General features: G+C 36.1%; 1 protein-coding gene across 3 annotated transcripts in view; it reads left to right on the top strand.

Annotated features, from left to right (window-relative positions):
- The window catches only part of LOC117411031 (stromal membrane-associated protein 1), an 88888-nt gene that overhangs the window by 33194 nt on the left and 38122 nt on the right, over positions 1–17572 (top strand). The window contains exons 4-6 of one of the 3 annotated variants that reach the window (XM_034018043.3): positions 199–274; positions 6335–6409; positions 8042–8128. In XM_034018043.3, the coding sequence (XP_033873934.1) occupies positions 199–274; positions 6335–6409; positions 8042–8128 (238 nt within the window). The remainder of the gene's footprint in view (positions 1–198; positions 275–6334; positions 6410–8041; positions 8129–17572) is intronic. The other 2 variants (XM_034018044.3, XM_059025002.1) reach the window with 2 other exon arrangements.

Genomic DNA, 17572 nt, shown 5'->3' with positions numbered 1-17572 from the left:
TGCATGTGCTTTGGTTGACCTGCTTGTAAAAGAGTCCAGTAATTTGTTTTCCAGGTTAGTGGTTTTAATGTAATAACTAGCTAACAGAATAACCTGTTGTAAAGTGAGGTGAGCGATGCTCGTTAATTCTGGTACTTTTTTGATGATGGTGGTTCAAATTGTCTTCATTCTGTTTTCCTTAATTTGGATTGTCCTCAGAGCAGTGGAATTTTTCATCAGGGATAAATATGAAAAGAAGAAGTACTATGATAAAAATGGCTTAAATGGGACCACCGTAAGTGATTTGATTATTTATTTATTGTTCCTGTCTACTTGTTTTGGATATTGGTGGGAGGTTCACTTTTATTACAGTTCCATCAAAGATCAAGGGGAAAAAATATTTAGAATTAATTGATTATCAAAAGAAAAAAAATGATGTAGGGAGCATTGAATTTCCCAGAGTCCCACATATATTTGTGAGGTACAGTCATTACTGTCCAGTATGCGCCACTATGATTGATTTAACCTCTGGTCATATCAATGATACAGATGGCCTGAACCCAGTCAAGGTACTTGTTCCAAATCAGTAGCATAGGATGAGAATAATAAATATGTTGAAGGGGAAGAAGATGCTTTTTTAGCTGGTGAGTTACATTTTGGAGAAAGTGAGACAATTGAGGAAATTATAGTAAGGAAGGGGGGAAAAAAGTGTACAAGAAATGTAGCTAACTGGAAAGTAAATCAGTCAAAGTTCAAGCCCAATTCAGGGCAAGCCTACTAAACAACAAAGGAAAGGAAATTCCTGCAAAAGAGGTAACCACAGCTGATGATGCATTTAGGCGGAACTGTGCTGGAAAAGTTGGTGGGGATGAGCAGAGAATTATTTACCAAAGATTTCGTAATCTTCAAGATTAATAGACAAAATGCATTCATTTGTGGTAGTGTAAAACAAGTGAAGTTTCATACCAAAACGCTACATGTCCATTTTCATTGTTTTTGGTAAATTTATATTTTTTATTTCAGATACTTAGTAACAAACAGTGAGCACATTGAGGAGGTCATAAAACACTCTGGCTTTTCGTCTGTGCAGAATGAAGTTTGCTGCCCCTGTACGCTTTTCTTCCTCTGTCAGGCTGGGGTGACCAAAGTCAAGGTTGAATCTGTAGCAAAAAACACTGCATAGTGAGTAGCTGACTTGGTTGTGTTGAAGTGAAGAAATATGCAATACCGTCTTCTACTTTTTCTGTTCATACTCTTCAACTTTTCGTGCCCCACCTCTGCGCTTTGGTCTGGGAGCAGCGTGCTGTGCAAAGTACTGCACAATACAAGATACACAGTCTTTGCTGATCCCTACAAAGAAATAAATAAACATAATAAAGCTTACAGTATAACCATATGTTTCTTTTCTTTTTTATTATTTTCTTACAAGGAAGACAAATGTGCCAATTAAATAATATTCTAAGTCCACAAATTAAAATTTAAATCTCATTTAGATAAATACCCATTTGTAGGGCTTGTTGTAAAATATTAATCATAATGCTGTTGATTTCTGAAATACTCAATGAAAAACCATGCATTTAATTCCAGGACGAACACCATCAATTAAATAATTTAGCCTTTCCTTTTGGACATTAAAACTTTATTAAAACACTAATAGGTGTTGACAGTCTATACACATGTCAAGAAATAAAACATAGGGCTTAGCTGAGCAACACTCAGAGATCATTTAAATAAATGCCTGTATTTATTATTAAAGAAACATCTGTAAACAATAATTAAATAACTGAATCGTTCAGATGAAGAATAAAATACGTACAATTTTGGCCAAAAAAAAAAAAAAAAGTTAAGGTTGTTTGTGAGGGAGATCCCTTTCACATATTTACCATCTGGTGGATGTCGGACACTATTACAGCTTGCTGTTTTAGTATTTCAAATATCAAACTCGTTGAAGAACCGTATATGTTTTTTATTTAAAGTTTCTTTATATTACATGGGAACAAAAAATGCTTAGAATGAAAGTGGACGATGTATATTTTGGTTTAATTATTTTCATTTTAACAACCAGACCTTGAAGACCATATTGTAAAGCTCCTTTTGACATTAAAACAAATGTTAAAATAAAATGTTCGGCTTTTTCAAGCGTCATTAAACTTTGTCCTTAATTTTCTCAAAACTGTAACAAAAATGACTTGGACCACTTTTATACTCAAGGGCACATATATGTTGTGCACATTTGTTTGTTTTCTTTATTCTGACTTCTAGGGACAAAATGAGAAGCTGCTCTGCTGTGCAATGGGTAGCAACAAAAAAGCACCTGTATGCAAGAGCCTGCTTTTAATTTGAGCAGTTAATGTGGTTGTGAAGGCACTGACCATAGTGAGAGAGCGGGCTTCTTGTGGGGTGGTCAGACAAAAGGCATTTGGAGGGGGGGATTGTAGAATACAATGTTTTCATCGTCTTTGCAACAGTGTTTTGTGGTGGTTGATTACTGTTAATAACCCTAAACATTCCTTAATATGATACGTGGCATCATGGGGGGAAATAGTCTAACTACTGTCTAAAAAACAAAAGTTACAGTACTCCTGTTTTTTTATATACAAACCACATTTTCACGAAATGTCACTAGTAATCTTCAAAAACAGCACAAGTACTTTATGCATAGCTAATTTACATATCAACCCCCACCTTTCCCATTCATTTGCATGACGTCGGGTGAAAAGTCCGGTTTACTCGAGTAAAATAAACTGAGCGAATGGAAACCCAAAAAAGCATTTTTCTTGAGCAAATGTCTCAAGCTAAAAAAAAAAAAAAAACACGTATGAGAACTATTGATGGTCTTTTGCTTTTAAAAGCACTATGAGTATTTTTTTTTAATATATTAAAAGGTATCTCTTTTTTTTCTGTGAGTGTTTTGTGGTGTCAGACTTGGTCTTTGAGAGCATTGTTTAAATAGTGCTCCCTTGGGTTTAGAGTCATTGTTTGTGGGAGTCTAAACTGCATCTGGCAGCTTGGAAGATGAGGGGGGGAGCGCTTGAGATGAGATAATGAAAAGAAAATTGGAAAAACAGCTTGCAATAATTGGTGAACAATGTAATAAACCAAAGGTCAGAGAAGTGATAAAGCAAATGACAGCCATAGACTCATATCCGTGTATGAACGCAAGTCTATCAAGTCTGATTGGATGAGAATGGTACGTTGAGGGCTGATGCAATAAAAGACAACACAGGGCTGCACAGGGTTCTAGTCCGGTTTCATTTTTTAATTTAACGTCCTTAATAAAAATGACTGCAGTTATTGAGTAAGATGAGCTGCAAAGTAACCTTAAGATCACACATACATCACCATACATCATTTATAGCTGAATAGTGTAGTGCTGTACATTCTGTAGACTTGTAGCAATACCTTTTTAATCTTGACATGAAACGCCTAGCTATAATCTGATTTTAAAATGAATAATATAACAGATACATCGCTCAATATATTGTTTTCTGTAATACATCAGTTTAAGGCTCTTATTAACCATCAATAAAGCAAAATCTATAAATGGTTACAAAGGGTGTTAGATCTGTTAATACTGTAATAGCAAGCGTGTTAATAAAATTTAAGTCAAGTAAGGCAACATTAATAGGTCAAGTAAGGCGTCATTTAAAATGCAATTGTAACGTAGTTTCTTGTTAACAATCATCAAAACTTAACACAATTTAGGTAGGTGACCAGTTTTTCAAGGTCATACGATTTAATTTCTACTGCCTATGTTCATGGGGTTATCCAAGAGGCAAATATTTGTAGCAGTATGTATTTTCAAACTTTTTTTTTTTTTTTTTCTAAACGACATGGTTGCCAAGAAGATGCAATTTGGGATCTGATATCAAGCATGAAATGAAGGGTTCTGAAAGGTTACGGATGTAAATCTTCTTTTAATAACACATAGTATTAGATGGATTATTCAGAGGAATAGAAACGAAATGGCTTTATGATTTAGAATGGTTTTACTTCAGTTTTTTTTTTTATTGTATACTACTTGCTTCAAACTATTTTTGAAGAACTTTAATAAATTATACTTTTTATTGAGAAGTCTTCATCAAAGTCTTTAGATGATATATCTGAGCAAATAAAAATCCTGCCGAAGAAAAATTAAAATAGTATGTATTTGTTTAGTTATTGTTTTGATTTATATTTGTTCATTGTTTTATTATTAATTATCCCCTGCACCTGGCGATCACTGTAAATTAGAGCCAGGTGCAGGGTATTTAAAGAAAGCAGCCAGTCTGGTCTGGTCTGGGCTGCTGTGTGAAGAGCTCGACTGTGTGTGAAATCAGTCGTTGCACCGAAAAAAGGTACTGTGTGTTCTTTTTCTGTGTATTTCTGGGTTATGGCAGGTAAAGGGCTTAGCCATCCTGTGAGCTAGTCAGGGACCTGCATAAGTTTAGTTGGTGCTCGAAGAGCTAAGTGTTTGTTTTGTTTTTGTTATTGTTTATTAAAAACTTCAAATCTGTGTGCTGGGTCATCTTTAAAGGGGCAACGAACGACCGTGAGTGCCGGCTCGTTCACACTATATAATAATTTTGTTTTTTAGTCCAGTAAACTTGGAGGTAAACATTCCAAATGAGTCCATAACTATTAAACACTCCAATAGTGCTGAATTTAGAAATACTAAAAGAAACTTCATGACAAGTGTTTCAACTAGTCGTCTTTTTTCAGTGTCTTCAAAAAACCGTTCCATCATCATGAAAACATTGAAAAAAAATTCTAGTAGTAGTTGAACCTCAACCTTATTAGAGTTTGTTTACCTCCTCGTACAATACACTACACACATTATCGCTTAACTGGGGATCTTTAAGAAGCCAGGTCAAAAGTAAACACACTGAAGTATACTCTGCAACCACAAAGGCTGGGTTATGCTATGCTAGAATGCATTCAGTAGCTCATGTGATATTAGATGCATAACAATACATGAACACCATTAGATATTTGATTTATTTATTTTGTTAAAAACATTTTAAATATGTGCACAGCTATATAACGTTATCTGTAGATACAGAGCTGTCTCTTTCTTGTTAAGTGCAGCTGCAGTGTCAAATTTTGATTGCCTGTGTCCATGGCAACTTGTCAGTCTCCCAGTGTGCACAAGATCTCTGCAGTGCATTCCCGAATTGTAGTCTTGGGCAATATTAAGCTATAGATTAAACATGTGCTTTGACTAACTGTACGTGGTGTTTTTGATTATTTATTTAGTGGTAGAAAAGTGAAATGATTCTAAAGATATTCACAGAAAATAAACATCTGGCATTGAGTCATCAAGAAAATTTACGTAGGTTTTGTATGGTAGAAAAAACATTTTGAAGATTTGTACAACTGTATAAAGAGGTGTTCCCTAGGTTTTCAGATTATTAATAAACTACAAAAGCAAGCCCAATTTGGATATCTGCCGTCACTGCCCATCGACCAGCAGTTTCATTGTCTCACTCATGCTTCATATTGCGTTATTAAGAATATTACTTTATAGGTCCCTAATGAATCCAAAAAAAGGTTCTGCTCATGCTAATTTAATAAAATACGGAATATAAAAAAAATCAGCTAAATGGGTGTCTTTGACACTGCAATAACCTGAGCCATAATGGATCCATGTGTTTGAACTTTTCTTCCAGACAGTGTTGACAGCATTAAGCAGAAAGATTGCTTTATTGCTTGGAAAATCTATAGTAGAGGGTATTTGTGGCAAAGTTTTAGTTTCATTTTATCAGTGGATGAAATAGCAGATTAGTGGTTTGATTTGAAACATTTTGATGACAAGTGGTAAGATGGCTGGCCGTTGCCCAGTCATTCTTTTTACTGGGTGGTTCCAGTGCTGTTTTGTGTTGGTGATAAACTGTGCATCTCCATCAGATAATCATCATCATCATCATCATCATCATCAGGATCTTTTAGCAAAATAGTGACAAGTCTGAAGAGTACATTTTCAGATTGGCTCTGAAAAAATAGCCTAATAACTTTTGACTTGCATCAGCTCATTCAAGCAAGCTGTCATTGCTGAATGATTTTCCTTCACATCATCAAAAAAAAAGAAGAAATGTGCTTTTGTTTGCCATTTTTGCATCAGTAGTGTTTATGAAAGAAAACTATGGCTCATTCTTCATTAAACTGCCTTGATAAAGCTCAGATAAGAATAATGCCTTTCTCCTGCTAATGCATCATAAGGGAGAATTTGTTTTTCCATAAAATTGTTTATGTGGAAAGCCGATTTTGTATTTCCCAGAGGCAGAATAGTAAGACATGAATTTGGCTTTGTTGCTTCTTGCCTATTAATTTCTATGTATCTGCTTCAGCTTTCTTTCTTTCTTTTTGCTCTGCACAGACATCTTCTGATTCTGTTCTGCCCTCAGCATCCTCTCCTTCCTTGCAAGCGGCATCTGAGAAAAACAAGTTGGAGGTATCCTCTTTGAACGTACTCTACTAGCACATGCTTGCAAAAACTGGTTTCTTTTATACAGAAGTAGTTTTTCAGAGGCAGGGTGTAGAACCTGTAGTAATTGACAGCAAGATGTGTTTGTGTCTTCTCAGTAGGGATCATCCTTGCTGCTAGATAGAGGGTCACAGGGTCAGATCCTTCGTACAAGAAAACCTGAACTCTAGTGTGGAATTTGTGCTGTGTTCCATGTTTATAAATTTATAAATCAGACAAAAAATAAACAAAAAGCTGAGCGCTTGCTATGCGTTCTTACAAAAAACCCCACCTTTTTTAACTAAATAACAATGAGATGATGGCTGTTAGTGGGGTCAATGTAATTACCGGTCATGTAAGACCACTTTAGTCACATCAAGTGAAAATCATCTTGCATGGTTAGTGTTGCCTGCTGCCTGAAAATGAATCTTCTGCAAATTATTCACACAATTATGCCCTACTGGGCAGTTTAATGTTAGGGCTCTTGCCATTAAGAACGCCACCTTTTTATTGAAAATAAAGTAAAATTGAATTCAGTAAGATTCAAGCTTTCATATTTATTCTGTGTGCGGTGATAAGGGGTAGTGAGACTGACTATGGCTATTGTGAATATCATTCTTGTGTAAAGGTACTGGTAGACTGTACACAAAATATTTCAGATGTCAGTGTTATTACTTGATATCTAATTCCCCACTGGCCCTCCTAAATAGTCTACATTATGTAAAGCCAATTTTGACATGTACATTTTATAAAACTGACAGTCAAGCTGATTATAATGATGGGTCATTTGTCTTCTGAAATGTACTACTAATCGTTTTAGTACCTGTGTGGCTTTGTTTTATAATTACTCAATTAGCAGCATCATTTTTTCTAAAATGATTGATATATTGTACCCACTTTGTGTTCCTGAGGTGGGAGGCATTCATTTTCCCCATGTGCTTAATTGGTCACATCCTGAGCTTGAATCCCATGGATTGTTATCTTGGGTGTGAGTAATTTAGCTCATAGCCACAGTGAAACCTGGACTGGACCAAACTTCTGTGTAATGTAGATGGTGCTGCTCTTAAATTCTGGTATATCACAGCTACCCATTTCCCTCTGGTTAAGTTGAGGTAGTATTCTGTGCTCATGCAACCTGAGCTACTTTTGTGATGCTATTGGTTATATTTACTGTATAAAGCATTGGCAATATAAATTGACAGAATTGCTGTAAACTTGCATACAGTACTAATGATTTTTGTAAATTTGGATATCTAAGATTTTGTGTTTTTATTTATAAAATTATACTAGGAATAAAGTTTTGTTGGAAGTATTTTGGGGATACTATACACCCACAAGAGTGGGTTATTCATTGTTATACGTTAGTTGTACAGATTGCACAGTTTATTCATTTGGTGGCAATATTTCATTTGAACGTGGCCTAAGGATAATTTTAGAGTTTAGCATTGAAACAAATAGGTAATACAAGGGGAATCCTACTGGAGCATTGGTCTTGCATGTTCCAATTTTATTATTTTTGGTGATGCAGAATGGCAGGGATCTTTAAATTGAAGGTGCATTTACACCACTGATGCTACACATCCTTGTTTCATACTATATCTGTGTTTTAAATCTCAATAGAAAGAAAAGGAGAAAAAGGAGGAAAAGAAGAAAGAAAAGGAATCCGAGAGAGTAAAAAAGCCGGCTTCTTTTGATGCAGTAAAAACCGTAAGTCTTTAATATAGCTATATCTGTATCTCTTATATTTAAACTTCAAAGCACACATTAGTATCTAGAACTGTTATAAATGAACAGAACACAAGTGATGTGCGCAGAGGGTGTTATTTTCAAAGCTGGATTGAGTACATGTCATTACTTCATTTTCAAAAATCTAAATCTGCTTGCTATTTGTGTTTAAACTAAAAATGACATCGTTTTGCCCTGTTAAGTAATGTATCAGTATGAAGTACCCTATTAAAGCTGATCATTGGGTGGCTGGGAGCCTGGGTTCAAGTACTTTCTGGACCTCCATAATGATTTTATGTCCAAGTTCTGTAAATTTAAAAATAGAAAGCTATAAAAGGTTTTCATGAATTCCATGTGCAGTATGTTTACTTGAGTTGTCTGGAAAACAGAAGGTGGTTTAATGCTGGTGATTATGCTGTACATTTTAAAGGTAGTATTGGTAATACTGTAATCCAGTATCCTAGGACTGACTGAACCATCACAGACAGCAGGGCCCCACTGGAACTGTGACTTGATAAAGGCTAAGAAAAAATACAAATCTTGAATTCAGCATGTGTGATTTTGGTACGGGTTTACAATAACATCTGTTCTTTCATTCTACAGTGTGTCTTGAATCTAAAGATAGAATTGCCATGACAATTGTAAAATTAATCTTTATTTCTCAGCGGCTTCTTTAGCAGGGTATCATGTCATTGTACACAAGCAGCTGTTGCCTTTCACTGCATTTCAATGAAGCAGATTAAACCTGATTGTTTCTGTGGTCATGAGAGGCTTTGCCTAATTTGAAAGATAATCCTTTGATTTGGATTTTCTTCATCCAAAATGCAACAATTTATTTGCTGGTTTAAGCCAATTCAAAGTAATATAATATGTGAGGTAAATTCTGTTTGCCATACAATTATCCATAGGCTTTATATTGTGAAGACTCACTCAGGTGTATGCAAGGGCAAGTGACAATTACAGGTCGAGGTTAAGGGAACTGTTTTTGCCTCGTTTGTGATATGAAATTCATCCATTCTCGCGCATCATAAATTCTATTTTAGTAGATTTGTGCATGTTTTATAGTTTCAGTCTTGCCTTTTATTTTGGTTTAATGTTTTATTGATCGGTCAATGTTAAGTCATTTATACCATGTGATATATTTTTTTCGACACACTAACCCAGTGTCAAATGTATGACAAGCTGCTGGCATTCATGTCTGTAAACTAAGTATAATCTGCATTTTGTGATTATTCAGAGTTTTTTTTTTTTCAGTTGGACATGAAGCATACCTGTAGGGTCCTCTATGCATGGCAGAGAGTGCCTTTAGAAGCTTTAGAAAGAAGATGCATTAAATCTGGCTGGTGCAGATCTAGCATTGTCCACATTGATTTTTGTACTGCAGGCCAATTTGAAATGGTCTATAAAGAGTATATCAATCCTTATATTAATTTTGCATTTATTTTTTTAATGTTGAAATGGCCCATCTGTACAGGTTTTACTCAGCAGTCTATCCCCTTTGTGCATCATTAAAGTGGCTATACACCTCCTATTGCATGATAGTAAAAATCCACAAATGGATACAGCAGGGCTGTGTTTGTAGTATCTTCTCCACATGCAGTATAAAATGTGTACTTTTTAAATTTCCCTTGTTTCTTTAGTTGCTAATGTAACAATACCAGATCATTGGCCCCTTGCGCACAGCTGTCCAATTCAGATTTAAAAGGTTCCTATCCAGACAAAATTTCCAAATGTGCTTTGAATCTTGAACCAAGACTGGTTGTTGTTGCTGTTGTTGCTGTTGCTGTTGTTGTTGAGATTAATTCTACATTTGTAATGTTAGATGGCATTAAACCGTGTATCTCTGTTAGTCTGCGAGGCTATTAGGAAAACATGCCTCTGTCAAAACACTAAACACAATTTTAGGAATGAAATTACATTTAAGTTCATTAATTGGTTTGTATATTTTCTTCTGTATGTAATACTTATATTTTTAGATATGCATGCATGTACAGTAGGTCATGGTGAATCACTTTTTCATGTTAATGATTGTTCCTATTTTTAAAGCTGTGGTTGAATGTTAGTGTTGAAAGTAAGCTGAATTTACTTGAAGGCTTTGTCTAATGCCCAATGTTGGCAGACTACTGATACATGGCTATTGAAAGACAGTAGTCATGACACACCTAGAGAAACTTCTGGAGACCTAGAGCTTGTTTCAAATACAGTTCTGGTTTGTGAAACTCATTTCATCAATTTTAATGTTTCATATGCATATCACTGCATAGTAATCTAGCAACGCAATTAATCAGCATTGAGCTGTAATATATATTTAGTATAATTTGTTTACTAATGGAATCCCCCTGCAAATTGTATTCATAGCCTTGCCTGCCAGTTAGTATTTTCATTCCAGAGATTCGGCAGTGAGACAGGTGAATTATGCTGGGGCAGTCTCATTCTGACCTTGTCAGAGACTCAAACTTTAGAAAAGCATGCTGGGAATACGTAAAAGTCTAAAAATCTGCCCTGTTTGCTGACCTAAACTTGGATACCAGATTGATTAAAGTGACAGATTCAGTTCTGTACTTTCTGTTACAGGAAGAAAGAATGAATTCTGACGTAGTTATGACTGGAATACTAAAAACCTGAATAAAATCGTGATCTACAGAGTTGATCTCAAACAGGGCTGCTGTTCTAGGCACACAGCAATATCATTTGCAACCATTTAACAGTCTGGTCCCATTGGAAATAACAGGTCTGACAGCAGGTTAAAGATACTCGCTATATCTGCCCTATGAGAAGTCTCTTATGTGTAGCATTTTGTCTGCTTTGTTGGCAGAAAAAAATGATATAGTACTAGCATAAAGCCATGGTTGTGGCAATCATTTTTATATTGCACAGAATGAAGATTCCACTGCACATCCAGAGAGATGCCTAAACAATGTGGGAGTCTGTCTCGATGGGAGTGTGGCAAGGTGCAAGCCCTGCCTGTGTGTGTGTTTGTGTGGTGAAATTGGGTTGGCAGGGAGGGGGAATGTGGCTGGAGCCATAAATTGAATAATGGCTGATTTGTTGGGCTCCAGTCGCCAGGTATAAAAAGGGTGATCACGGCTGTTAGTTAGACTTAATGTTGGTGGTAGAGATGAAGGTGGTTTTTTGCTGTGCTGTGTACTGTTGGTGTTTTAGGGGGAGTTTTTGTGAAGCCGTGTTTCCTTGCAAGTGGTGGCTCAGCCTGAAATCACAGGATACGTAAACTGTGTATTGTTTTGTTTAAATGTTTGTTTTGGCCACCGTGCCTGTTTTATTTTCTTCCGTTGTTTTGTTTGTTTTCTTATTATTGTTGTTAAATGTGTACAATAGTGCTTAAATGTGCAGCTTCTGTCTCTGGTTCTCCTTCCTGACATTCACCAGCCTGGGCTGTGACGCTATTCTTTCCACACATGGACAAAATAAACAGGCACGGTGGCCAAAACTATTTTAAACAAAAACAATTAATCACCCATTATTCAATTTACAGCTCCAGCCACATTCTGCAGGGAAGAATTTAACCCCCTCCCTGCCAACCCAAATTTCACCACATACACCCACCCACACCTGTGCACTGGCAGGACTTTCACCCTGCCATAGGGTGCAATGTCATCTTGATATTAAGTACGCAGAAGCCTTGGGGACGTTTTTAAAATAAGTGACGTGCTGGGGAACAATGTAATCAAAGAAAATAATTGTTTTGTTAAGCTTTCTGGAAAGTTTGGCTTTACAGTGTACAGTACTGTACATGCGCATAACAGCCCCAGGTGGCTGATTTTAAAGACATCAGAATTGTAATATCAGAGAAGTTATTGCATGCCGCTCTACTCTACCACAGGGCAAATTGATTAATGAGAAACTTACTGGGATTTTACACACCAAGACTGTTCAAAATAAAGCTAATATTGTTTTAGAAAGAACTGTTGCATGTTAAATATTTTACAGAGTATAGATACTTAAAAAAAGTTAAACAAATACAGCCTTTATAATGCTTTTATTTACCTTCATTTTAAATATAATTTAGAAAGAATTAAAATGCATGACAGAGCAGAGTTAAGGCTAATGGCATTATGTCCAAATCTCACGAATGCCGATGAAACCTCCTTTTAGTATTTCAGTTGCAAAATGCACATTACTTTGAGTGACCTGTTTAATTGAGGTGAGATGTAATATATTCGTGCTGCAGTCATGGGGATTGCCTGCTGTCTCTGTCCTAATCATTGTCACAAGAGCCAACCCCATAATTCCCTGTGCTAACGCCTCTTCCTTGACTCGTGGACAAATTCAATCTCTCAGCAGGTCTTTTTTGTCAGGGAGATAGAAAAATAAAGGTAGACCACTGGATTTTCATATAATTGAATTAGTCCATGAATAATCTGTGCTGTGCAAAAATAACCTAATAGATGAGTTCATGTACTTTTTTTTATTTAAACGTTCACATCAGAATATTAATCCAGATTTAAACAGGAAAATGTTTCACTCTATGATTTATGGGTGACTTTAACAGCTGGTGTCACAGACCCCAATTATTGCTGGGTAAAGATTTGTGCAATGAGGGTATGTGAAACCAGCCGCGTAAGTCAGTCTGTCCCATGTACGTTAGCACATTTTAAATTGTAATCATCATTTGCTTCTAGCAGGTCCACAGTGGTTTTGTTAAACCTAAGGCATTAGAAAAACGTAATGAAAACTCTTGAACTGTTGTATTTGGAGAACCCTTAACCCTTTGCAGTCCATTTATTCAGCGCGCCTCAGGTCCAATTTATTTTCACAAAAAGAATTTTTTTTCACAGTAAAACAGGTTTAAAAGGCACTGCATATCAACAGGGCACTCAGTACTGCATCTCCAGCCCCGCCACACCCCTTGTTCGATGTATTTTTCACATACCTCTACATAGTAGTGCATACCAATAAATCATCCCCTGATCACTCGTTTTATCACCAAACTCCTCAATCATTGGACCGGAAAGGGAAAATTGCAATGTCGGACCAGGTCCGACATAGGACCGCAAAGGGTTAAGCGACAACTGCTCCTGGAGAAACTTTTTTGCGGAGGTGTGTACTGTGTCTTTGGTATAGAACGAGTTGCTGTGCTAATAAGGGCCAGTTTTGTTGCCTTTTTATTCCTCTTAATCCCCACAGTCTCCAAGCAAACATTTTTAAAAAGTGTTGCTTTTGCAAACCTTGTGATTTTAAACAATTTGGGTAGTGGCCAACTATTTTTTTAAATAGATTTTATAGGGTGATACTGAGGCAGCAGCATTAGAGGGGGTAAGAAAGGCTATTTTAAAATATGGTGTTACTGCAATGAATTTATATAGCACTGCAAGCAGAGTTTTAAATTGAACACTTTTTGTTTTAATATTTGTTTTGGGGGCTGGTAGTTTCATAGCTATTTAGTGGATACTATATCCATCTTGTTTGTTTGGCTTCTTCTGTAACCACAGCCCTTTTAAGAATTACTGTAACTTATTTGTCACATGATACAGTACATGGTTTGGCCACATTTCTAACTTTTAATTTTTATTATTACAAACCCATAGAAGAACAGTTTGGCTGGTAACGAGCGCTTTAAGGAATTTATATATATATATTATATATATATATATATATATATATATATATATATATATATATATATATATATATATATATATGTATGTGTGTATATATATATATATATATATATATATATATATATGTATATTATATATGTATGTTATGGTAAAAGTCAGAATCTGGTCAATCTTAAGTTTTACCGGTAAATGTCAACATTTACCAAATACGGTGGTAAATGTCAGAAATTATGAAGAAATAAATAGCCTTTCTGATATTTACCGGTTAAGCTTATGATTTACCGAAGCTTATTGGTAAATGCAGGCAAATCACCGAAGAATGTATTTATTCCTGCATATAATTTGCCAATTAACTAAATAATCATTAATGTCGAAGAATATATTTATTTCTGCATACATGTTTTCCATTAACAAAATAATCATTAATAAGCTTACAGTAATGCACAATTGAGCAATTCAACATGGTAATGAACAGTATTGTGATCCACTTATGTAGAACAACCAACAGTCTGGTAAATTTGTGTATAAAGCAACTCACAGGGGTGCTGAAGGATATTGTACTCAAAATACGTAGTATTTTGATGAAAAATTGCATTCTGTTAATTGCAAATTAAATCATTTAGGACTTTTGTTTTTCAAACAGAAAATCACACTTTGGTTATGACACAAAACACAACAAATACAGGCACTGATATATATATATATATTTACTTACTTGTTACAGCTTGGTAGACTCTTGTGGCACTTGGTGTTACACAGAACTCCTGAAACGTCATTCACCAAAGCCACTTCGTTATTCTTGAGATTTACTGGTAAATGTCCGAAATAATGCGTTTCCTTTTAAGTATGAAATGTAACCAGTACCGCATGGGTATTTACCTCTTAAAGCCGCGAAACCTGAATAAGATCTATCAAAGCTGCTCGACGAGCCTGTGACGCAGTCATGGCCCGCCCCAGAGGACATGAAAACACTGCGGTCACAGACCTCAATGCCATTTTTCCTTTCAAGAACTGACCTGACAGGAGAGCTGTTTCAAATAAGTACTTGTTACTTTTTCTGCTATATATTTTGCATTTATTGTGTGTTACGCAATTTTATATGTGATATTAAAAATAATTGCTGTATTAGTTTTACTAATTACAAGTATTTGTACACTATAGCCTCTTTGTTACATCCCACTGTGACCTTGTGCCCCGCGTGAAGCCAACGGCTTGAGTCGCTCCTTCCCAGGGATCCAGCAACATTAGTCGGCTGACTTTGTGCTCTCCCCCCAGGCTGCAGTAGCTCAGGCTGGAGTTATTTATTTCTCGATTTGGCTTAAGCTAAAATTACAAGACATATTGTGTATTTCACGTAATTGTTACAATTGCTGTATTTTGTTCAGAAATATTCTCATTATGTTTTTTTCTGTTTTCACAGATTAAGCGCAGGCCTGTCTGCAACGTGGTGCTGCGAGCACATGTGTAGCGACACTGTTCAGCAGCACTGTGCAGGACCAAGATACTTGCTTCGGTTGTGGCTGCCTGCAATCTCTCCCACAGTATCTTGATGTCGTTTGGTGACAGCTTTAGCATCACCATTACGAAGGCTGTGCGTTCATTCTGACAAGCAGGCTTCCCTCAGTCATGTGGGAGTACTGATTGAGTGGTTTTGCCAGTGGCTTGTACAGGTGGGCAACTGCGGTACCTGTGGTTGCGGTCTATAAGCAGATTGAGGCAGCACCTGTACATCTGTATACTGTACACAGCATTGCTTGCTTCCCAAGCGACCAACCCCAGACCTAGGCCCCAGCAGCCTCCAAGACCAGCACAGCTGGCTGCTCCAGCTGCCAGAGGTTGAGTTCAGAATCGGCTCGCTGGTGCTCGCCGTGGAGGCTTTTAATACAGTGGTATTTAATGACATTCTCTGGCGGGTCAGATAAGGCAATGTACAAACCACGGGGGGGCCACAGGGTGCCATGATGTGTGTACTGGTGGGGGTGGGGGGTGGGGTTGTTTTAATTGGTTATGAAAATCTGACTATCCAATCACACTTTACATAACAGAATGTTGCAACACCACACATGCACCAATAAATTAATACATCTCAGAAATAACCACTTACAATGAACAATGTCTGATCGCCATTTAATAATAAAAATACAAAGCAAATATATTTTCCTGACACTATTCAAACAACATCTTGCAAACAAATAATTATACAAATCCCACTGTAATGCTATTGAAACAGCATGCTATTCATTTTAATTTTATTAAAACTACAAATTTTGACATCATCTTTGTTTTAAGAAAATTACTGCGCAGCAAGTATTCAAGTTAACTAATGAAAGCATGTCAATTATTGATCGCTTTATTTATGTTGCTTGAGCATCTTAAGCGCCTGATTTAAAAGTGTAGCACAGTGTATAAATATGTATCAACATGTTCTAACTCCAATTTGTGTGCAAATGAAAAGTTTCTAAATTAAATACATGGCATGACAGTAAACAGAAGGAAAATAAACTTAAGTGCATATCCACCGTGCCATCTTTGAGAGGCGTGCCGTAGGTGCATTTCTTACTGTTGCTAAACTGTTTTTTTCAAGCCAAAATATAAGATCTTTGACAGGCTCGGTTTCTTCGGCTAATTTATTGTGCTCGAACACTTAATGGTGGCCACGTTGCTAATTTTTCCTAAAAAGACTAAGTTTACCATATGAAAAATAAAGAATATACAGACATATGCACTTCTAAAGTTTTTCATTTATTTCTATAATAAAACCAAACTGTTTCATTTAAAAACATACAACAGCCCCTCTCAACTTCCCAAGCCTTTCTATAATAAATTGGACACAAAAATCACCTGGTGTTTTGCTAGATTATTATTTTTTTTTGTATTGCTCTGATAACAGGTCAAATTTTAATAGGTTAATCATATAAATTGATATAACTTAATACAATACCTAAAGGTAAAGTACATTGCTAGCGTATTTAAAACTACTTTTTCTTTTCCAATCACATGCTACACAATTCACAGCTAAATCTAGCAAAATTAAAGCGATTTGCAATACTATTATATCATAAAACTATATGTAAATCTAATATTCCAGAATAGCTTATGAAGGCTTTACTTTGCTCCACTGAATTAACTATAAAGCAGAGGATGTCAAACTTAAAATTATACACTTTTTTTCTTGTGTGTATTTCAGGTAGAAACAGTACAAAAGTAGCTTTTTTTTTTTCTTTTTTTCCCCTGCCATTGTAGTTTCCTTGCAGTAAACAACATGGCAAATGACACAGTTCCATAAAGTAATACCATTACTGGGGTTTACTTGAGCTTTTTTGTAGTTGTGCACGTATGTGAAAACTCAAATTTAACTAATGTAATATATTCTATTATTTTTGTAAATGCAGCAAACAAGACACGCCCCCTCCCCCTAGCACACGTTTTTTTTTTTTAATTATTTCAAGCCTTTCTTTGTTTGTAGACTGACTACGAGACAGAGATTGCTATGATTGTGGATTTGTCAAGATGCCAACTCAGTGAAAGCCTAGTTGCTTATTTTTCAATGTACCTGTGAGACAACAATCCTTCATTTTGTTCCACAAATTCAGCTGGGAATATATTAGAAGGAAATATTTAATCTTGAAAGTAGTCATTTTGATTGGAATACGGCAAGCTGCACTCAGATGCATACAGCAAACTGAAGGTACTTTCTAGTGCCCAAGGGAGATGGTGGCCTCAGACTGATCCTGGACCTCAGACAGGTCAACCTGTATCTGAGTCAAAATGTTGACTATGCAACAGCTGTTGCAGTCAATTAGGCCAGGCGACTAGTTCACCACGGTGGACCTCAAAGACGCCTATT

Source organism: Acipenser ruthenus, chromosome 6 (genome assembly GCF_902713425.1).
Source record: "Acipenser ruthenus chromosome 6, fAciRut3.2 maternal haplotype, whole genome shotgun sequence".
Taxonomy (NCBI): Eukaryota; Metazoa; Chordata; class Actinopteri; order Acipenseriformes; family Acipenseridae; genus Acipenser; species Acipenser ruthenus.
The sequence above is the reverse complement of the archived record's forward strand: the minus strand, read 5'-3'. Positions and strand labels throughout refer to the sequence as shown.